This window comes from Ahaetulla prasina, chromosome 1 (assembly GCF_028640845.1).
Source record: "Ahaetulla prasina isolate Xishuangbanna chromosome 1, ASM2864084v1, whole genome shotgun sequence".
NCBI lineage: Eukaryota > Metazoa > Chordata > Lepidosauria > Squamata > Colubridae > Ahaetulla > Ahaetulla prasina.
The window spans coordinates 179,947,356-179,967,574 of record NC_080539.1 but is presented as its reverse complement, the minus strand read 5'-3'; the positions used below and the strand labels follow the sequence as shown (position 1 = coordinate 179,967,574).

Sequence of the window (20,219 nt, the reverse complement as noted above, 5' to 3'; positions counted from 1 at the left end):
AGTGATGGAGCACCCCCAACTTCTGAAGGCAAGCTATTCCACTAGCCAATTGTTCTCACCATTAGGAAATTTCTCCTTAGTTCCAGGTTGCTTTTCTCCTTGATTAGTTTTCATCCATTGTTTCTTGTTTTGCCCTCTGTTGCTTTGGAAAATAGTTTGAGCCAGTGGTGGGATTCAGCCCGTTCGCACCACTTCGGGAGAACCGGTTGTTAACTTTCTGAGCAGTTTGGTGAACTGGTTGTTGGAAGAAATCATTAGGGCAGAGAACCAGTTGTTAAATTATTTGAATCCCACCACTGGTTTGAGCCCATTATTTTTGTGGCAGCCCCTCAAATCTTGGAACACTGCTGTTCTTCACTGAAGAATGGTTGCAGGAATTAACGATGATTAAGCCCCTTAATCATCCTTGTTGCTCTTCTCTTCATCTTTCCAGTGTCTGAACATTTTTTCTATATTGTGCTGACCAGAATAAGATGCAGTATTCAACGTGAGGTTTCACTAAGGCTTTGTAAAGTGGTACTAATACTTCACATGATCTTGATTCTATCCCTCTATTAATGCAGTCCAGGGTTGCATTGGCTTTTTTGGTTGCTGCTGCATGCTGGTGGCTCATACTTAGGTGATTGTGTACTAGGATTCCAAGATCCCACTCACAGTTACTGGTAACCAATGCCCACCTCCCTCCATGTGAATGTAGTTCTTTTAAGGAATACACATTGAATTCAATTTGTCAGCCAGTTACAAATCCATCTATCCCACATTTTTCTAGCTTACCAAAAAGTTGGTTGTGGTCTACTTTGTCAAATGCCTTACTGAATGCTAAGTATATTATGTCCACAGCATTTCACTGATCCACTAATTTAGTCACTTAGTCAAAGAATGAGATAAAAGTATTTTTTTTTGTCACAACAGTATACACAAACATCGCCATAAATAAAAAACAATACATCATAAAAGATATATATATATATATTCTGAGGTTTTCGCGGGTGTTTATATGTAGGTCTTTGGTTATTCGGGTTTTCTCCCGCGTAAAATTGGAAGTGTCTTGGCGATGTTTCAACGAAGTCTCATTCGTCATCTTCAGGATTCAGCTTCGTGCTTCTGGGAGCAATGTGTGATTGCAGCTGTTTCTTCCTTTTTAACTGCTAGTGGGGGTTTGAACTGATTGGGTGGGAGCTTGGCTGTGCTCTGATTGGATGGAGGTTTTTTTTGTGCTCTGATTGGATGGGGGTGTGTCCTGTTTGGGTGGGGGCTTGTTTGTGCTCCGATTACTCTGAGTTGCAGGAGGATTTGAGCTAATGAGCTGCATAGCTGTTGTTTGGCTTCGTGGTCGTGGTCGTGCTACATCTTCATAGTGGGTGTCAGTCTGCTGCATGTATGGATTGGAGGGGTTAGAAATGGCTAATGTTGCAGCTGCGGTCTGGCTTCTGGTCCTTGGTCATGCTTCCTGATCAGTGTGGGTTTGGGTCTGCTTTCTGGGTGGATGTGTGGTGGTGACATCCTGTGTGGACCTCGTGAGTGTGGGTCTGGTGTCATTCCTCATGTTAGGGACTCGTTTGTCAATAAGGGCGGGTTTCCAAATGGCTGGTAGGCGGGAGGTATCATCTCGTTTGTTCATGCTGTGTGGGCGTTTTTCAGAGAAGCCATTGAGATAGAAAAATCCAATCAGAGCACAGCCAAGCTCCCACCCAATCAGTTCAAACCCCCACTAGCAGTTAAAAAGGAAGAAACAGCTGCAATCACACATTGCTCCCAGAAGCACGAAGCTGAAGCCTGAAGATGACGAATGAGGCTTCGTCGAAACGTCGCCAAGACACTTCCAATTTTACGCGGGAGAAAACCCGAATAACCAAAGACCTACATATATATATATGTTCTGTTTCCCTCCCCCCAATACTCCCAGCAAAGAGTTAGTCAGAGGCCTCCTTTTCTCCTTTTATTTACATAGATAGATGTCCTGGCCACGTCTACCCACGGGCCTGCCAAGTTTCTAGAGATAACGAGGAAATTATAGATAAGGCCAGAATTACTCACAAATATATTCTTCCCTCCATTGATACAGTTTGCCCGCACAAATTCATTGCTTTGTCCAAGACAAAAAACCAGGAAGTCCCGCCTCCTATTTATAGTCTCTGCAGATGTCACTGCATGACAATTATTACTTGGCTTTATCCCAACGCTGCTTCTGCTGCGTGCGCCAGTCATGTCTGCGCAGTCTTGCATCACTCCAAAACTGTTCTTGGGGCGTTGCCAAATCAGAAGAAGGCCCGGGAGAATCAGGCCTTGCCGGCCCCTCCTCCTCCCTTTGAGTGAGTGCCAGGGAGGGAGAGGGCTCAAGAGAAGCAGGGCTTGCCAGGTCTTCTCCCTCACTTTCTGAATCATCCGAGTCCAGGAGTCCGGGTCCAGGAACCTGGGTCACAACACTATCCCTCACCGCAGGGCCCTTCCCCCGGGGCTGATGATCGGGATGCGGTCGGGCTGGGTTCTGCTCATGGAAGGCCTGCACCAGGTCAGGGGCATGAACGTCAGAGGCATCTACCCAGGAGAAATCAGTCCCGTATCCCTTCCACGCGATCAAATATTGGAAACGACCCTTCAGCCAGCGGGAGTCTCGTACGCTGTGGACTTCGTATTCCTCCGACCCGTCCTCGGTGACAGTGACGGGTGCTGTTGGGCACCGAAGGGGACTCGGTGTGGCCTCAGGAACCAGAAGGGACCGGTGAAAGACGGGGTGGATCCGTATGGATCATGGCAGGGTCAGTCGGTAGGCTACCGGGTTGATGACTGCCTCGACAGGGAACGGGCCAATGAATCAGTGGTCCAACTTCTTTACCGGGTGGTCGGACGGGAGGTGTTTGGTGGACAGCCACACCCCGTCTCCAACTGCCAGCGGGGGCATTGCCCGTCGGGAGCGGTCGGCGGATCGTTTGCAGTCCTCCTTTGCCCAATCCAGCTGCTGACATACCAACTGTTGGACCGCATGCAATTCCATCAGGAAGGTCTGCGTTTCGGGAACAGGAGAATCCGGTGGTGCCAGAGGGAAGAGCCGCGGATGGTACCCCACATTGGCAAAGAACGGGGTCATCTGAGTAGAGGTGTGCTGAGAGTTGTTAAAAGCAAACTCTGCCAGGGACAGGTAATCGGCCCAGTTGTCCTGTTGCTGGTTGATGAAGCAACGGAGATACTGTTCCAGGATACCGATGACCTTCTCTGTACCCCCGTCGATCTCCGGATGATGCGATGACGACAGACACACCTGCACCTCCAACGCGGCCATCAGGCTCTTCCAGAAGCGAGCTGTGAACTGAACTCCGCGGTCCGAAACCACCCTGTCCGGTAGACCATGGAGGCGGAAGATGTGCTGCATCTTCCACCTCCATTTTTGCGGCTGTGGGCAGTCCGCGGCATGGGATGAAGTGTGCCATCTTGGTGAGCATGTCCACCACCACCAGCACCGTGGTGAACCCAGAGGACGGTGGCAGGTCCGTCAGGAAGTCCATGGAGATCGCCCCCCAGGGTCTGTTGGGTGTCGGCAAGGGCTGGAGGAGCCCGGGAGGGGCCCCCGTGGCGGCCTTGGCTTGCCGGCATGGTACGCAGGATGTCACGTAGGCATGTACATCATGCCGCACTCGGGGCCACCAAAAGGTCCGTGTCACCAGGTGGAGGGTCTTGAAGAATCCAAAATGTCCTGCTGCAGGGTTGTCGTGGCACTGGGTCATGACGAAGGCTCGGAGTGGTCCTGTGGGCACATATAATCGCCCCCGAAACTTATATATATGTAAAAGTATGCAACAGCTATGTTAATTTGATATAATGAAAGGAACAATAGGACAGGAACTTTTGTGCTCTTATGCACGCCCCTTAGTTTTAGGCACAATTTGGTTTTCACAAATCCATGTGGGCTTCTGGTTATAACTTTGTTTGCTTCTAGGTCAGGGTTGGTGAATCTTTTCGGCACTAAGTGCTGAAACGGGACCATGTGCATGCACACCTGTGTGTGTCGGAAGCCAGAAGAGCAACCACCCAGTGTACATGCACGTGCCAGGAAAATGATCTATGGGTTTCTTGCATGCGCAAGCACACTGACCAGCTGGTCTTTGCATGCGCACATGCAGGCACTGGAAACGTGGAAGATCATCTTCCTGGCATACGCATGCGCACTGGGTGGCTGCTCTTCTGTTTCTGGTGCTCCTGTGTGCATGAGGACTAGCTGGCTGGCACGATGGAACCTGGAAGAGCAACGGGTGATGGCTTGCATGCCCAGAGAGATGGGTCTGCATGCCGCTTCCAGCATGCGTGCCATAGGTTTGCCATCACGGTTCTAGATGTTCGCAGATTTGTTGCTTGCTTATCTTTTCCAAAATCTTTAATTAGCTTGATGTCAAGCTAATTAATCTACAATTTCCTGGATCTGCCCCCATTCCCCCCCTTTTTTTTGAAGGTAGGAACCAGAACAGCTCTTTTCCAGCCCCCAGAAACTTCTCCAGTGTGCCAAGTAGTTTGAAAGATATGGGTCAATAGTTCTGAGATCACATCTGCCAGTTCATATACATAAATAGGTTTTTCTTTGTTTCATCAATTTGACACATTTTTTTTTCTGTGGGTTTCTTAAAATTAACGCTATCAGCTTTAAATGTTTTGAGTTTATTAAAATTCTTTTTTATTTGTGATATAAGTTTAGTCTATTTTCCTTTAGTGAGATTCTTTAGTGTTGCCTTCTCTATCTAAAATTAATTCTTACTTCATCTCTTTTTTCTTCATTCAAATAACACTCCAGATGCCAACCATTCTTTTTCAGTCATTTTTATATATTTATTGCAAACCAATGAAATAAAAGTGCTTACTTTGAATTTCTGGATATTTCATCATTAGGAGTATAGCCCAGCGCAGAGTGTTTGCTACCGTTTCTGTACCAGCACCAAATAAGTCAACTACAAGAGATTTAAGGTTTTCATTATGGAAATATCCACCATTTCTCATCTTCATGTTCTCCTGAAGTATACAAAGAAAATGCTGTAAGGAAACCCACATAATCAATATTCCTGAATTCTAAGAGACTTCATATGTCCTCCCCCAGAGGTTAGAGATGCCCAAACTGTATTTTGGGATGGATAGAAAGAAAACTCTAAAATCAAACAGTTATACCCAAAGAGAAAACATTGGCATACTAAAGGCATCACCCACTCTCATCCCTACCTGGAGCCATTCCTCCAGAAAAGGATTAATATTTATGGCATTTTTAATGGAGAGGAAAAAACAATCTGGGTGTAATTTTAAGCAGTTATAGATTCTGAAAATATTGAAGAGGGTGTCTTTAGATATTTGTTTTCTTCCACATTTCTGAAACAAGGGTCTTAACCAATCAGCAGGTAGCTTATATGGAGAAAAATATGTAAAAATATAATCAGTAGTTACAGACATGTATAAAATAATCCATTACTTCTCTTTGCTGAACAAGAAATGATTCAATAAAATTCCTCTGGTCATTTTCATCAAGATCTTGGAGATATTCTATGAAGGTAGTCTGTATGAAATCATGGAGCTTCTTTTGATTCTTCATTATTATTTTACGAGCACTCAAAAGAAACCCCAACTTGGGAAACAAATTGTATAGCTGAAAGAATGATAAAAGAAAACAAATATTATGAAAGTTGGACATCTCAAACAGTGTTATGTTCTACAAAACAAAACACCATATGAATGAGCTTTGGATAGCCAATACTGCTAATTCACTAAGTCCCAAATCCCATGTACTAAACCTTCACACAGGTTTTAGTGAGGAAGTCATAGTCAATAGAGAAGTTTAGTACATGTAAAAATGTGTAGTGTTGTATAAAGAGAAAGAAAGATGGAAAGGCATTTGCAATGAAAATTCTACTCCTCCAATATGAGTACATTCACAAGCTTTTACAAGGAAGGGAGGTGAAGCGATGAAGCATGAAGCATGAGGCCATAATACTAAAAACTGGCTTCCATATTTGCTTGAGATGTTTGATGCAATTATGTAAGGTCAGGATTTGAATCTTGATGTCATCATGTTTATGTTGTCTTTGGATGAAATATGGCTACAGATGCCCATGAGAAGCAACACGTTTTGCTTCTCAATAAAGCTTGAATGACACACATTTTACCACCTGTTTTTGTGACTTTTTTAAAAAAAATAAGAAATCTGATTACCAACACAGCAGGGCTTCCTGAAATCCGAATATTTTCACTCATTATTTTCAGTAGTTGTAGAAATTTGGTATCTTCATATTCATAGCGTTGACCAAGTAGAATAGAAACTATGATGTTGGAAACAGCAGCAGTCAGAATTGTTGTGACGTCAAAGGGTTTTCCTTGGCAAAGACAATAAATCAAAAGAGAATTATGAACAAAACCAGGATTAAATCTGTTTCCTACAGCAATTATACTCAAATCATCTTACAGAAAGAGAGCATTTATTATAGAAATCTATAGCTAATGGTGATGACATTGGATGTAATGAGATTAAGAAATATGAAAAATATTTCAATAATAATTCATTTTCCCAGAGTCAGAATTGCAATATCTGACCATACATCAGTGATGTTTTCTTTGCAACTGTGGAATTCCTTAAGGATAAAATATTTGGCAAAGTTATTGTGATGCTTCCTCATTAAATGATTGCAGTTTTAAAAATCAAATAGATACTAAGCTTCATAAAACAAAGGAAGGAACAGTAGCTATATTATATAAGAGGAAATTATAATACATCTCAATGCAGATATTTAAGAATTGTATCTAACCAATAGTTCCCAAAAGGCAGGACAGAATGATTAAAATAACAGCCAAAATACCATTCACTTAGAAAGTTAGAAGAAAAAGACTAGAATTTAAACCCTAGAAGGCAGATGCCTATTTAGACGTTGATTTGTATGTGATGCTTAATAAACTAGATAGTGCATTTTTATGATTTTATGACTTTCTTTATTGCAATGCTTACTTTGTAGATATGTAGGCAGAGGTGGGATTCAGCCGGTTTGACCCAGTTCAGCTGAACTGGTTGTTAACTTTGTGTACAGTTTGGTGAATTGGCTGATCCCACCACTGGCTGGCCCAGCCCCTCGCCCCTCGCCCCCCAGGCACTTCTCGCCTTGGCCGGCCCCTCCTGAGGCCATTTTGGCATCTCAGTGCTCCTCCAACAGCCCCCTCTCCAAGCAAGCGACATCTGCACAGACAAAACTCCAAGGTACTCTGACAAGGCAATTGGAGAGAGGGACTGGAACTACTAAACAGGTGGCCAAGCTAAGTGCCTGAAGGCCTCATCCATCACCAGGAGTCCAGATACCTCAGCAGGTGGTGAGCGAGGATTTGGCTGGGCTACTCAGTGGACAACGGCCTTCACAGGGGGCCAATCTTTCGCTCAGAGCCAGCTCTGCCCTAAGAAGGCTAGAGGAGTTGTAGGAGCCATGCAAAGAGGGGCTCAGGCCCAGTCCCCAGATGACGCCATGATCAACGAGCTGCTGCTGGCGCTGCATGGCTACCCAGATAGCCTGTTCATTGGCAGAGGACTGTAGTGGACACCCCTTGCTCCTCCCCTCCCAGCCACTCTTCACCTGGTCTGAGAAAGTAAGGCTGACACCAAGGGAGGGAAACCAGCAGCTCCGGGCCATTGAGCTTGGGCAAAGAGGAGGAACACAGCTTAGCCATCTTTCAGGACTTGCTCTCCCACAACCTAACTGGACAGGCAGGCAGGCGAGGGCTGGCTGGTGGAGATGAGATGTGAGTGGAGCAACCTCACAGCCCCTGGCCACCCCAATCTGCTGGCAACCATGGCAGGTGAAGCCCAGCAGCTGCAGACAGTCTAGGCAGGGTGAGATGAAGACTGGGGAAGGACAAGCAGTGATGGCTCACCCTGGCTTGCCTTCCTTCTGCCACCAGCCATGGAAGGAAGGGCAGGGTAGGTGGGGGGTCACGGACAGCCAGGAAAGCCTAACTGCTGCCAGCCCAGAGCTGCCAGCAGGAATGGGCGAGGTGGGGGCTGCAGGGCACACCTGGCTTGAAGTTCCCAGCCTTTTCTTTGTAAAACTGCCCAAAAGAGAGAGGGGAGGAAGGCCCCTATGGCCCTACCTGTCTCCTTTGTTGGACGTGGAGCTTTCGCCAACTGACCTTGCCCACCGGCCTCTCCGGCATTTCCACATTTAACTTTGGAGCTGCCCAGACAAGGGTAGCCCACTGCATCCAGGCCCAGCAGCATCCACAAGCCAGTCAGCCTAGCCAGAGCCCACCAGGTGCTCCTGGCCAGTCCCCCAGGGACCGTGCCTCTCTTTCCATCTCCTACCTACCTGGGAGAGTCATGTGACACTGCGGAAACAAGGCCCACCTGGATGGTTGCCTTGATTGCCCTCCTGGCCTCGTGCTCTCCCAGCATAGGGAAGCAGTTGAAGCAGCTCCATGGTGACCTCCAAGAGCTGCAGTGGGAGCAGCTGCCAGGTAGAGAATGGCTCCGGGTGCACTACAGAGCCTGCAGTCTCAGCAAGCCGGCAGCCAGAAGCAGAAAGGCCCTGGCCTGGCACCTTCCCACCCTGCTTTAGGCAGTCTTAGAAAGTCTGCCAGGCTGAGGGAAAGTGCATGTGCTACGGCATGCGTACACCAGGGTGGATTCTACTTACCTTTATTACCATTTCGCCTCGTGCCCACGCATGCAGAGAGAAAGAGAGAAAGAGAGAAAGAGAGAAAGAGAGATCGGATCCAATCTCAGAGAGTTATATCAGGGCTGGTGGTGATGTGCTCTCTCTCTCTCTCTCTCTCTCTCTCTCTCACACACACACACACACACACACACACAGAGAGAGAGAGAGAGAGAGAGAGAAGTTGGATCTTTTTTTCTTTCCTCCCACCTCACCCTCTCCCACTCCACCCATCGAAGATCCCTGGATTCTCTCCCCAACTCCATCTGGCTCATATAGGCACCACCCTTTGAGTGATGTAGAGTTGGCCATACCCACTCAGTCACATGACACCTCACCCAGCCACGTCTACCCAGCCTGTCATTAGGAAGAACCGGTTGTTAAATTACTTAAATCCCACCACTATATGTAGGCATGCTCCACAAATGGAAACTCATTTGGCAGTTAGACAGAGAACTTTTCATTTTCCAAATTATTTTTATATTACACACACCTCTTATTTCTTTGTCCTTCATTCAATTTTATCCATATCATTTCTGGGTTGCAAAAATGCAGATGACCAGAAATGCTAATGTTCAGAACTTTGTGTATCTTTCTGAGTTCTCATAATTATCCAGATGTTTGCAACCCAGATACTTGAAATTTGCTACAAAGCCCTTTTTGTTTCTCTTCCAGAGGGATTTTTTTTTTTTTTGGATTGCAGCTTTTTTATTCATATGGGTAATTTTTTTATTTTATTTTGGTGGTGGTTTATGGTATGTAAAGTTTAATGATTCTATTGACTTCAAGTAGGAAAATTCTATAGTGGTCTTCATCAGTGATACAGGTTGAGAACAGATTTTGCCAGTCAAGAGATGAGAGGTCGTAGTTTATAAGGTCATAGTTGGCTTTTTTGAAATTGTAGTTTGGAATACTATTATTATGACAATTTATGTAAAGTCGTATATTGAGACAAAAGTCTATCATGCTGTGGTCGCTGTTGGAAAAGGGTTCTCTTATTTGTAGTCCATAAATTGAGTTTGTGTTGTTACAGAAGATGAGATCAAGGCAGTTGTTGAGTCTTGTATTGTTAGTTACTAGCTGTTCAAGACCAAGGTTTGTAACAGCGTTGTATAGTGTAGTATGGATGGATTCAGCTGTACATTCATTTGTTATCCAGTTAATAAAAGGTATATTAAGGTCACCTAGGAAGATGAGAGGATATGGGCAAGAGGTAGCCCATACTTTCTGCTATAGGGCTTTAACAACTAATATTTTGGAAAATATGAGATTCCTTCTGCTACTATTTAAACTACTTTTGAGTTGTGCTACTGAATAGGCGCACCATCTGAGCTTGATCATTATGACTATGCTTAGAATAAGGCAGGTTTCCATACTGACAGTTCAAAGATAATACTTCTGTTGTAGAACATGGGTAAAATATGTTTTCTCTAGATCACTTAATAAATTTATATTATATCTTTTTATTCTTTCAGAAATTGCCATTTGATTTTCCTTGACCCAAAGCAGGAAAAAAGCAATAATTCCAGTTTATGACATTTTCATGTTGAGATGAAGGACTTGCAACCTGCTCTAAATAGAAATCTAGAGGAGTCTCTATAGAACAGTAGAGTAACAATAGTACAGTAAGTCTAGAAGTGTGATTTATGAGAGACTATTGGATTACACTGAATTAAAAATTCAAGTCCTCCAGAACCATTTTGCCACCCATGTCACATTTCTGTAAATATACGTAGCATAAATTGGTCAAAGAAGCATATTTATAGGGAGAATACAACTGGTTTAAGAATTGTTGGAGAGAAGATATCCCCCAAAACACTCCTTGTTCATTTGATAAAATCTGAAGAAATTATTTTCCATATTACATTAATCCCTGAAGATGCTCCAATAAAGCATTAGGAGGAAATCCCAACCCACCTGCATAAGTCTCCATTGTCTTCATTAAGACACTGCATTCTTCTGTGATTTTGTCTTCGATGGTCCTCTTGCCCATTCCGTATTCCCGTAATGTGGATAATGTAAACTGTCGCATCACTTTCCAGCTCTCACCACGAGCAAAAACAAGACCTGAAAAGGGGAAAATTGTGAAATATAATTTTAAAATCATTTGCAGCTCATTCTTGTTTCACAACTTCAATAAAGCATGTTCCGTCAATTTGATCATACATTTTATCCATTCTGTCAAAAACTTGGTTGAAAGGTTTTTTTAAAGTTTGTGCTTAGGATTTTCACTCCATTTTCTTTATCTTCTTCTGCCTTTGGTGTCCAGCCTTTAATATCACCTTATGAAAACCAAACCAAACCATAAATGAAATCAATCTTCATTTTCCAATAAGAAAATATCTTCTCCTTTAGTAATTTTCAAAAATCCACATACCAAGCACCCTTTTTCTGCTTAATCCAAAAATATTTGGATTAGTCTTAAAACTTTCAAATCAAATTCACATTACTTTTTAAGGATGCAAATTTTATTCAGTGACAACAGTAACACTTTGCACATACAGTTTATACATATATGGTTAAGATATGCTCAGCCAAATTTAAGGACCATAAAGGCTGCTTGAGCCACTGTGATCTTGATGTAGTCCCAAATTTCAGACAGTTGATTGTCTGGATGGTTGACATTGATAAGTCAACCATTTCTATTGTCTACTCATGAGGAGTAACTGTCTGAAGTCACATGATTAATCACAACTAGATTATGCCAGCATTAAGCTAAATATTCTCCCTCATATCTTCTCTTAAAAAGTAAAGGTAAAGGTTCCCCTTGCACATATTTGCTAGTCGTTCCTGACTCTAGGGGGCAGTGCTCATCTCTGTTTCAAAGCCAAAGAGCCAGCACTGTCTGAAGACGTCTCTGTGGCCATGTGGCATGACTCAATGCCAAAGGCACACAGAATGCTGTTACCTTCCCACCAAAGGTGGTCCCTATTTTTTCTACTTGCATTTTTTACGTGCTTTGAAACTGCTAGGTTGGCAGAAGCTAGGACAAGTAACGGGAGCTCACCCCGTTACACAGCAGCACTAGGGATTTGAACCGCTGAACTGCCAACCTTTCAATCAACAAGCTCAGCTTCCTAGACCCTGAGCCACCACGTCCCCTTATCTTCTCTTGCTGATGGGCTTTGAAAGGTTCTAAAATTTGTCCTATGAAAGCAACTGCTTTGTGAGTACTTTCTTGAAATTGGCTCCTGGCCACTACTCTGGCTTTCTGTGGTTCACATAGGAGGACTTGCACTGGGATTTAATTAATAATGTTCTATTAATAGTAATTATCCTGGTGTCTTTCCCATTGTCTTCAGTATCCAATATGAAAATCAATCAATCAATGGAATAATGAATGGAAACTGATCTAGTCCAATCACCTGCTCAAGCAGGAGATCCTATAGCATTTCAGACAAGTGGCTGTCCAGTCTCTTCTTAAAACCCTCCAATGATGAAGCACCAGATCTCCCCGGTTCAAGCGAACCGGTAGCAGTGGTGGCAGGAGGCTCTGCCCACCCACCCAGACATCATCAAAAATGCTCTGCGCATGCACAGAACCTTCCCAATAATGAACCGGTAGCGCCGGGATTTGAATCCTACTACTGTGAAGCACCCACAACTTCTTAAAGCAAGCTGTTCCACTGATTAATTGTTCTCACTGTTAGGAAGTTTCTCCTTGATTCCAGGTTACTTCTCTCATTGATTAGTTTCCATCCATTGATTCTTGTCTTGCCTTCTGAAGCTTTGGAAAATAAGTTTCATGAAAATGTAGAAGCCAACATCCTGCTGACAAAAGGAAGAATCACATACTCCCAAAATCTTGGAAATATTTGTTTACCGGGGTCTTCGTTAATGTATTAACAAAAAAGACATTATCATTAAAATGACCCCTAAAGATTGAATTTATAGAGGGACCTAAGGAGGTTCTGGAAAACTCATGGGACTATCCAGAGAAACAGGTTGATCAACTTTGGGATACAAAGAACTAAGAATATTGAATTTTTAAAGAAGTGACTATAAGCTTGAATATATGGTCTTTGGATTATTGGACAAAAGAGGGATACAATAAAATTTAACGAGATGCTTCATCAAGAAGAAAGGAGTGGAATTTGGGAAGAGATGGTGTTGGCAATTCAAAATACAAGGGAGACACTGATAAGACATTTTAAGGAAATTATGAATCAAATAAAAAGCATAGATGGATTACCAGGAAATATAACACAAAGGACAATGAGTGATCAAGATGTCCAGGAAGAGGAGGAGCCAACTGAAAGAGTAGATGAAAAAATGGAACAGACCAAACAAATGAAACAAGATGATAAAGAGGAAATAATACTAAAAATAATAAGGATTGATGACATAAGCCAAGGGGAGAGTATTCCAAGGGAATTAAAAAAGAACCAGAGAACCAGGAAGATTCTTATGGGAGAGAGATAGGGGCAAAATATTGGAAACTAGACAACGGAGAAGGGCAGAGAAGGGGAAAATGTTTAAAATGAGTGGCCAAGATGTGGAAGCAGACAAAAATAAAGATCCAAGCGAGGAATATGGGAGGCAGCTAAGAAATGAACAATTAAAACTTTAAAGCGGGTAAGAGATGATGGTTAGAAAGGGAATATGTTTAAATACAGTAGTAGCATAATCAAAGTTAGAATAGAGATGGAAACTAGAGAGTGGGGGATTAATAGAATACACATTCTTATATAATAAGGAGAAGTAATAATAAGAGGGGAAATTAGAATTTGAATGAAATAAATAATGAAAGATTATAATTCAATATGAATATGTGTATGTTTGCTTAATGTAACAAATACGATTAAAAATATTTTATTTATATTAAAAGGTATGACACTTAGAATAGGGTGATTGGCATAAAAATGACACATTGAAATACTGAATAACTAAATGAAAGATTATAATTTAATAAAAATATGCATATTAATAGAATTATATAAGCTTGTTAAATGAAACAAATATGATTAATACTATTTTATTTGTATCAAAATGTATGAAATTCAGGTAGCACACTGTTCACACATTGATATGTTTGTAAAAAATAAAAAACTTGGGAGGGGGGAGAAAGAAAATGTAGAAGCCAATTGTTCCTTACTCCGGCTACCCACTTCTAATACTGAGGCTAATATTTCTTCAAAAGAGATGGGAATAATTGTGTATTATTTTATCAGTAACTAATAAAAAATTGGAAAAAACAAGGTTTGTATAGCAACATATAAGAGGAGAAATATACAGAAAATCCCTTCTACTGGAACTCCTTCACCACCCACACCCTACCCACAAATTTCAAATAAACAGAATCAAACATGGTAGTGAGCAGCCTGCAAGGCTCATGGGCTTATTACAATATTGATACAGCTTTTTATCTCCAGGTCCCTCCACTGGCATTAATAGACAAAATCATGGTGGCACAAGAAAGGTTGTATTTTCATACTGGTTGGATATCTGGAAACTATTTCACTCATCTGAGATTCTTCTAGTGAAAACATAAAATGAAAAGTTCACATCAAAGGTTTGTCAGCTACAATCCAGAATGAAATAACTCACCAAACCCTTTTGTTGTATCTTCAAAAATGGGAACAAAGGGCCTATCTGCAAATACATCAGCCTGGTTCACTAGAGCTTCTTTGATCGTCTCATAGCCAGTCAGCACCACCATCTCCTGGAATCCCAGTTTGATGCGAAAAATAGGACCATATTCTTTTGACCACTGGAGTTCAGCAGAAGGAAAACAAAGAGACCATTGGTCAATAATTAGGCTCATGTATATAGAAGATTCTTTTAAGAAACTGAGTATCAAAATTCAAAGGATGAGATTGTGTTTTAATTTCTTTTTTCTTTCTTTTGAAAATTGCGATGGCGTACCAAAATTGTGAATCCAATTAGAAAATGTTACATCCATTCACAAAAAGATTTTCTTGAAATAATCCTTCCAAGATATTTAATCATATTTAGATATAGTAAATGTCCACTTTTAAATATGTCCATAGACATTGAAAATGATTAGAGAGCAGATGAGACTTACCTGACCAAGTTACTAAGATTTTGTCCCATCCCAGCTAATTTTGGCAAAGCATATGCATGCTTGTTAATCACCGGGCTTTACCTCTAACATTGTCCTGTAAGGTTTTTTCAGATCCATCATGTGCAGATTTCCCAAAATAGGTATAGTCCTGGGTCCTGGGGGGAGATTGGGGGAGCTCTTATTTCTGGAACTGTTCTTTTTCAAAAGGAACATAATTGCAAAAATAAATAGTAATAAAGTTAAAATTGCTCCGGTCCAATCCATTTCCTTTTAATAAGCAGTCTTCAGTGAAAATTACAAGGAATTTTGAAAACTGAAATGATTCCAGCATGTAGTTCGAAGCAACACAGTAGGCAGAGCCCAGCTACTCTTTCTACTGAATCCTCAGACTGCTCTGTTCAGTAAAGGACTTTGGAACTTTTCCCTCAGCTGTTTCCACCCCAGGAATTTTATTCGTCCCTGCATGTGATATACACATGCGTGGGAGGTACAAAAACTTTGCAAGCTGGTTTTACATATCGAAACTGCACAATAGTCAAGCTTTTAAAATAGATGTATATAAACAATCTATAATAATTACAGAGTGCAGCATGAATAGTGAAAGCTTCATGCCTCTAAACCAACCAATAGATATAAATCTTTTATTATTTAGTTAAGGACAACCACTAAAAATGATAAATAAACTAATAAATAAGTGGACTCCAATTAATCACTACTGGATACAGAGAAAAACAGAGATGTGCCTTCTTGAGTAAACATTCAATCCAGAGGTAGGTTTCAGCAGATTCTGACCAGTTCTGGGGAATCAGTAGTGGAAATTTTGAGTAGTTTGGAGAACCGGTAGCAAAAATTCTGACTGGCCCCCTGCCCCCATCTATTTTCTGCCTCCCAAGTCCCAGCTGATTGGGAGGAAATGGGGATTTTGCAGTATCCTTCCCCTGGAGTGGAGATTTTACAGTATCTTTCCCCTGCCACACCCACCAAGCCACGCCCACCAAGCCATGCCACACCCATCAAGCCACACCCACAATTTGAAACCCACCAACATTTGAAACCCAGCCAACATTTTCCCAGAATGTTAAAGAGTTCCTATGTCTCTGTGGTCATCTGAGTGAGAAGAAGAACATATTTTAGTTTTTTTGCATGATATCTTATTTGAGCTAAACAGGTTTCTGTGACTTTCTCTTTGCTTGTGGCATTGGGTGGAAGGTCTCTATATAGAAGGAATGGAAAATATATTGCAGGTGAGAGTTATCATGCTGTTAAAACCCTTCATCTCAATTGGCAGCTGTCTTGGCATTTGTAAAAATTTGACACATACTTGCTAATTTGGGCTTGCCAATTGGCTCCACTAGCTGCCAGTTCACCCATTTTTCCAGTAAGTTCTGGAAAACATTCTGGATGGGTTCAATCAAAGGAATTGTGTTTGCTCTCCATTATAGAAGGCTTGGATTCCCAAGTTCTTCAGTACCATTGATTCCAATTAGGCCCAGGCAATGAAATGATTGGTTGCTTGTCTAACAGTACTGCTTATTAACAAATATTTTAATATTAATTTTATTGAAGATTATAATTACAACAGTAAAAACTGATACAAACTAAAAAAAAAATGAAAACAAAGAATAAGAGTCTGTCTGCCACTTGAGGGTGATCTCAAGTCCTCTCTTTCCTCAAATTATCAAAGAATTGGTCTACTTGCTGGGTCTCAATTCTATTGTGTTCGTTTAGAGTTCCTTTAGAGTTCCAGAGAGAGCCTGAGATTTGTTCCAGAGAGCTGATGGGTAGTTTGCCTGTGTTTCTTGACACTGCCTGGAATAGGCATGTAAACAAGGTCCTAGATTGGATTGCTCCAATTGCTCCAATCCAGCGGTAGAATCTGGCTGGATCTATCTGTCACGTGTGGACCGGTAGCACCACCCACCGCCCACCCACCAGGACGTCATTACGTCCCATTTTTTACCCTCTGCGCATGTGCAGAAGAGGCATGCATAGCACGCACGCGCTCCCATTCCTGAACCAGTAGTGAAGGTAAGTGGATTTCACCACTGTCCAATACCACTTGTGCATAAATCCCAAGGATCTCTCTGGTAGATGAAATGCCAGAAGAGACCACCAGGGGGATGTTGGGCTTCTGGCTTTGCTGACATTGGTTCTTCAGACTTATCTTTTAGTAAAGTACCCAGAGTTGTGATAATTGGGATGGCATGACAAATTTGTGAATAAATAAACTGATTGGGAACCACTATGCTTTGTAACTTTTCTCAACTCTTGAGTATGACACACAACTGCAAAGCAATATATTTAGTTAAGTATGTTGCATGTAAGACATGTCCTTTGTTAAGTTGGATATTTCATGTCCCAGAGCAAGCCTTCATTATATTGATTCAAACCACTTTGCTCATGTCTTTTTTCCTTTGCTTTTAATATTTACATATATGTCATTTAGCAACCCCTTTAAGTTTTTCTGGTGATGAATCTGACTATTAACCAATTCTGAGATTTTGAACATCTGCATAGTTTCTTCTAAGATTAGAGACTTTTCCTTCACAAACTTTTATCTCTAAACTCAAAAGCATTGGCTCCCTCTGTTGGCACCTTTGGATCCATTTTTTTGGGATGCATATCCATCAATTTTGCCCAAGACAGAGCAAGAGACATTCTTTTCTGCTGCAACAGCTAAGGTGAAAGCTTGAAACCTTTGCTATGCCTATTATGGGCCTCTGGTTTCAAAGAGGGTGTGTAATTGGAGTGGGCACTGATGCACTTTAAGCAGGTCCTTAAACATGAAACTATTTGGGAATGTATGGCTAACACAAAAATCCTGCAAAAGCTGCAGCTTCTAGAAGGTGTCAATAAGTGCACGGTATATGTCTTTCCAATTGGCTCCTTTCCAACTTCCAGCCCCAACCATATTATATCCTTGCAGAGTTATTTTCCTGGAAAGAACTACAAATTGCAGTTACAAAAGCTTCCAATAAATGTGAAAGTTTACACCCAAAGGGCAATCCTAAAACCTCCGCCTATTGGTCAAGCAGTAATTAAGGAAATACTTTTCATTTTTGCAGAATGAAATAGTTGTGAGATTGAATACTTTCAGAAGACAGGCTGTCTTTAGTTCTCTTGGAAAAAGCTGTACATTTTCATCCTTGTATCTGTCCTTTACTCATGAAAAACATAGTTATTTAGCTCTCTGAGTGTTACAGGTTCCGTTCTTGTTTTCAGTCCTTGATTCTGTTCTCTGGCTGTGATTGATATACTGCAAGTTCTACTCAAAACAAGAGAGATTTTGTAACACCGAGATCAGGGAACTCTGCCGCAGATCTTGGCAAATGGCTGTGGTTTCGAAAACAGCAGTGGGTGGATCAAAAGCTACATGATGTTACTTTCTTTGTTTAACTGATTCCCACATTCCCATAGGTATTACTCCTATAAGTTCTTATTAAGCTTTATTACCTGCTTGAATTTCTACATATGAGGAGGTAGAATAGAAAAGAATGTATCAACTTTGCCCCATCCTTATTCTGTTTATTGCCCTTTTGGCTGCACAGAAAGAATCTGTGGGCAGTTGAAGCAGTTACTCTCCAGCATAGCAGACTGTGAGAAGGATGTGAAATTTACCTATGTTTCCCTTCCTCCTTGTGTTTAGACATGACTCAGTTTAATGACAAATGAAGGGGTGAAATGCTCCCAGTTTAGACCGGATCATGCAATCCGGTAGCAATTATGGCTGCTGGTTTGGCGATCTGGTAGTGATGGCAGAGCAAAGCTCCACCCACCCACCCAGGTGTCATTACGTCCTGGTTTTAACCAGGAAGTAATGTGTCTTTTATGTTCTGCTCATAAACAGGTTTTGTGCGTGCGCAGGTCTGCGCACACATGTGACGTACACACATGGCGTATGCACTTCTGAACCGGTAAGGAAGGTAAGTAGATTTCACCCCTGCATTGCATCCTTTATTTATGTATTTATTTATGTATTTGTTTATTTATTGTCTTTATTATTTTTATGAACAATTGAAACTGACAAACACACCCAATATACCTTCCTTCTCTTATTATCCTACAACAACAACCCAGTCAGGTGGGTTGGGCTGACAGAGAATGACTGGTCCAAAAATTGTTTGGATTGTGTGATGATGATGATATCCATTCAATGTGTCTGGTTATCTTTATTTCCATGTCTTTCATGGTGCATCAATGGGCCACATTTTTCCACATCTTTCTATCTTGCACTATTTCTTTGAGTTGTTCTAGATCTGGCTGGTGTCAGCTTTGAAGGTGTCCAGCCATCGTGTTCTTTGTTGGCCTGTTTTCCTTTTACCACTAAGTCTTCCAAAAGTAATTGCTTTCTCCAGTGAATTCCCCCACATGACATGACTACAATAAGTGAAACACATATTTCTGATTGTATTGGGGGAGGTTAGGATTTGATGAGAAATGCAGGAGTATAATTGAGTTAGGAGGAAAATTTTTTAGCATATGTTTGTTTTATTTTTAACTATACCTTGTGTTTGTTCTGGGAAGTCGGGGGGGGGAGGGGGGAGGTTTTTTGAAAGGGGGAGGGGGGTAAGGGGGAGGGGGGAAAAGGGGGGAAGCTTTTTTTTGTAAAAACTTTTTCAATTAAAAAAAAATAAGTGAAACACAGTTTTGTGATTGTTCCTTCCATTGACATGTCTGATATAATATGCTCCAGTACTTGCTACTTACTCAATTTTACTGTGCAAGTAATACGAAGGAGCCTTCTTCAGCACCACAGTTCAATTGATTTTCTTTCTGTCTTGCTTTTTTAGGGTCCAATGTTCACAACCATAGATAGGGATAGGGAACACAATAGAGCGGAGTAACTTACATTTGATTGCCAGGCTGATGTCCTTGCTTTTCCATATTTGACTCATGTTCATCATTGTTGGGCGACCCAGTGCAATCGAACATTTTATTTCTTGGCTGCATTTACTGCTTTGAGCAATCTGCGACACTAGGAAAGTGAATTTTCACACACATTCAACCTCTTCATCATCAATTGCTACCATCCCTGTCCTACTGTTCCCATTTATTCATACCCATTTCTTATGTATATACTTATACCTGTTTATACTTATATGTTTATATATTATGTTCATACTTATACTTGTTTTCTCATACATGCTTGACAAACTAAATAAATAAATTTCTATTTTAATATTTCCATTCCTTGCAGGGGTCATGAGCTTGGTTTTTTTGATGTTCAGAAACAGATTAAAATTCTCATTTGCTTCTTTGATTTTCTTGAACCGATGTAATAATAATAATAATAATAATAATAATAATAATAATAATAATAATAATAATAATAATAATAATAATAATAATAATAATAATATTTTAATTTGTATACCGCCCTTCTCCCGAAGGACTCAGGGCGGTGCACAGCCAAAGTAAAATACAAAAAGAACAACACATACAATACTAAGAACAACCCTTAAAAAACTTATTCAATTGGCCAAATTTAAAATACAATAACACCCTATAAAATTTACAAAAATTTAAAACCCATAAAATCA

The 20,219-nt window shown here is 41.3% G+C and overlaps 1 protein-coding gene and 1 long non-coding RNA gene across 6 annotated transcripts in view; one reads left to right on the top strand and one right to left on the bottom strand.

Moving 5' to 3' along the window:
* The window catches only part of LOC131198403 (cytochrome P450 2K6-like), a 35,140-nt gene extending 20,060 nt beyond the window's left edge, over nt 1-15,080 (bottom strand). For 3 of the 5 annotated variants that reach the window (XR_009155077.1, XM_058183014.1, XM_058183030.1), the window contains exons 1-6: nt 14,761-15,080; nt 14,202-14,364; nt 10,572-10,721; nt 6,181-6,341; nt 5,444-5,617; nt 4,848-4,995 (exon numbers count right to left, since the gene is read on the bottom strand). Coding sequence is in view for 4 of the 5 variants with exons in the window: in XM_058183014.1 (XP_058038997.1) it covers nt 4,848-4,995; nt 5,444-5,617; nt 6,181-6,341; nt 10,572-10,721; nt 14,202-14,364; nt 14,761-14,943 (979 nt within the window). In the remaining variant the exon portion in view is untranslated. Of the gene's footprint in view, nt 1-1,760; nt 3,743-4,847; nt 4,996-5,443; nt 5,618-6,180; nt 6,342-10,571; nt 10,722-14,201; nt 14,365-14,679 lie in introns of those variants that run through there. The other 2 variants (XM_058183004.1, XM_058183023.1) reach the window with 2 other exon arrangements.
* A 3,232-nt stretch (nt 15,081-18,312) lies between these two features.
* On the top strand, nt 18,313-19,864 carry LOC131198455 (uncharacterized). The gene is made up of 2 exons (XR_009155090.1): nt 18,313-18,602; nt 19,470-19,864. It is a non-coding gene; the product is annotated as an uncharacterized LOC131198455 (long non-coding RNA).
* Nucleotides 19,865-20,219: the final 355 nt, after the last annotated feature.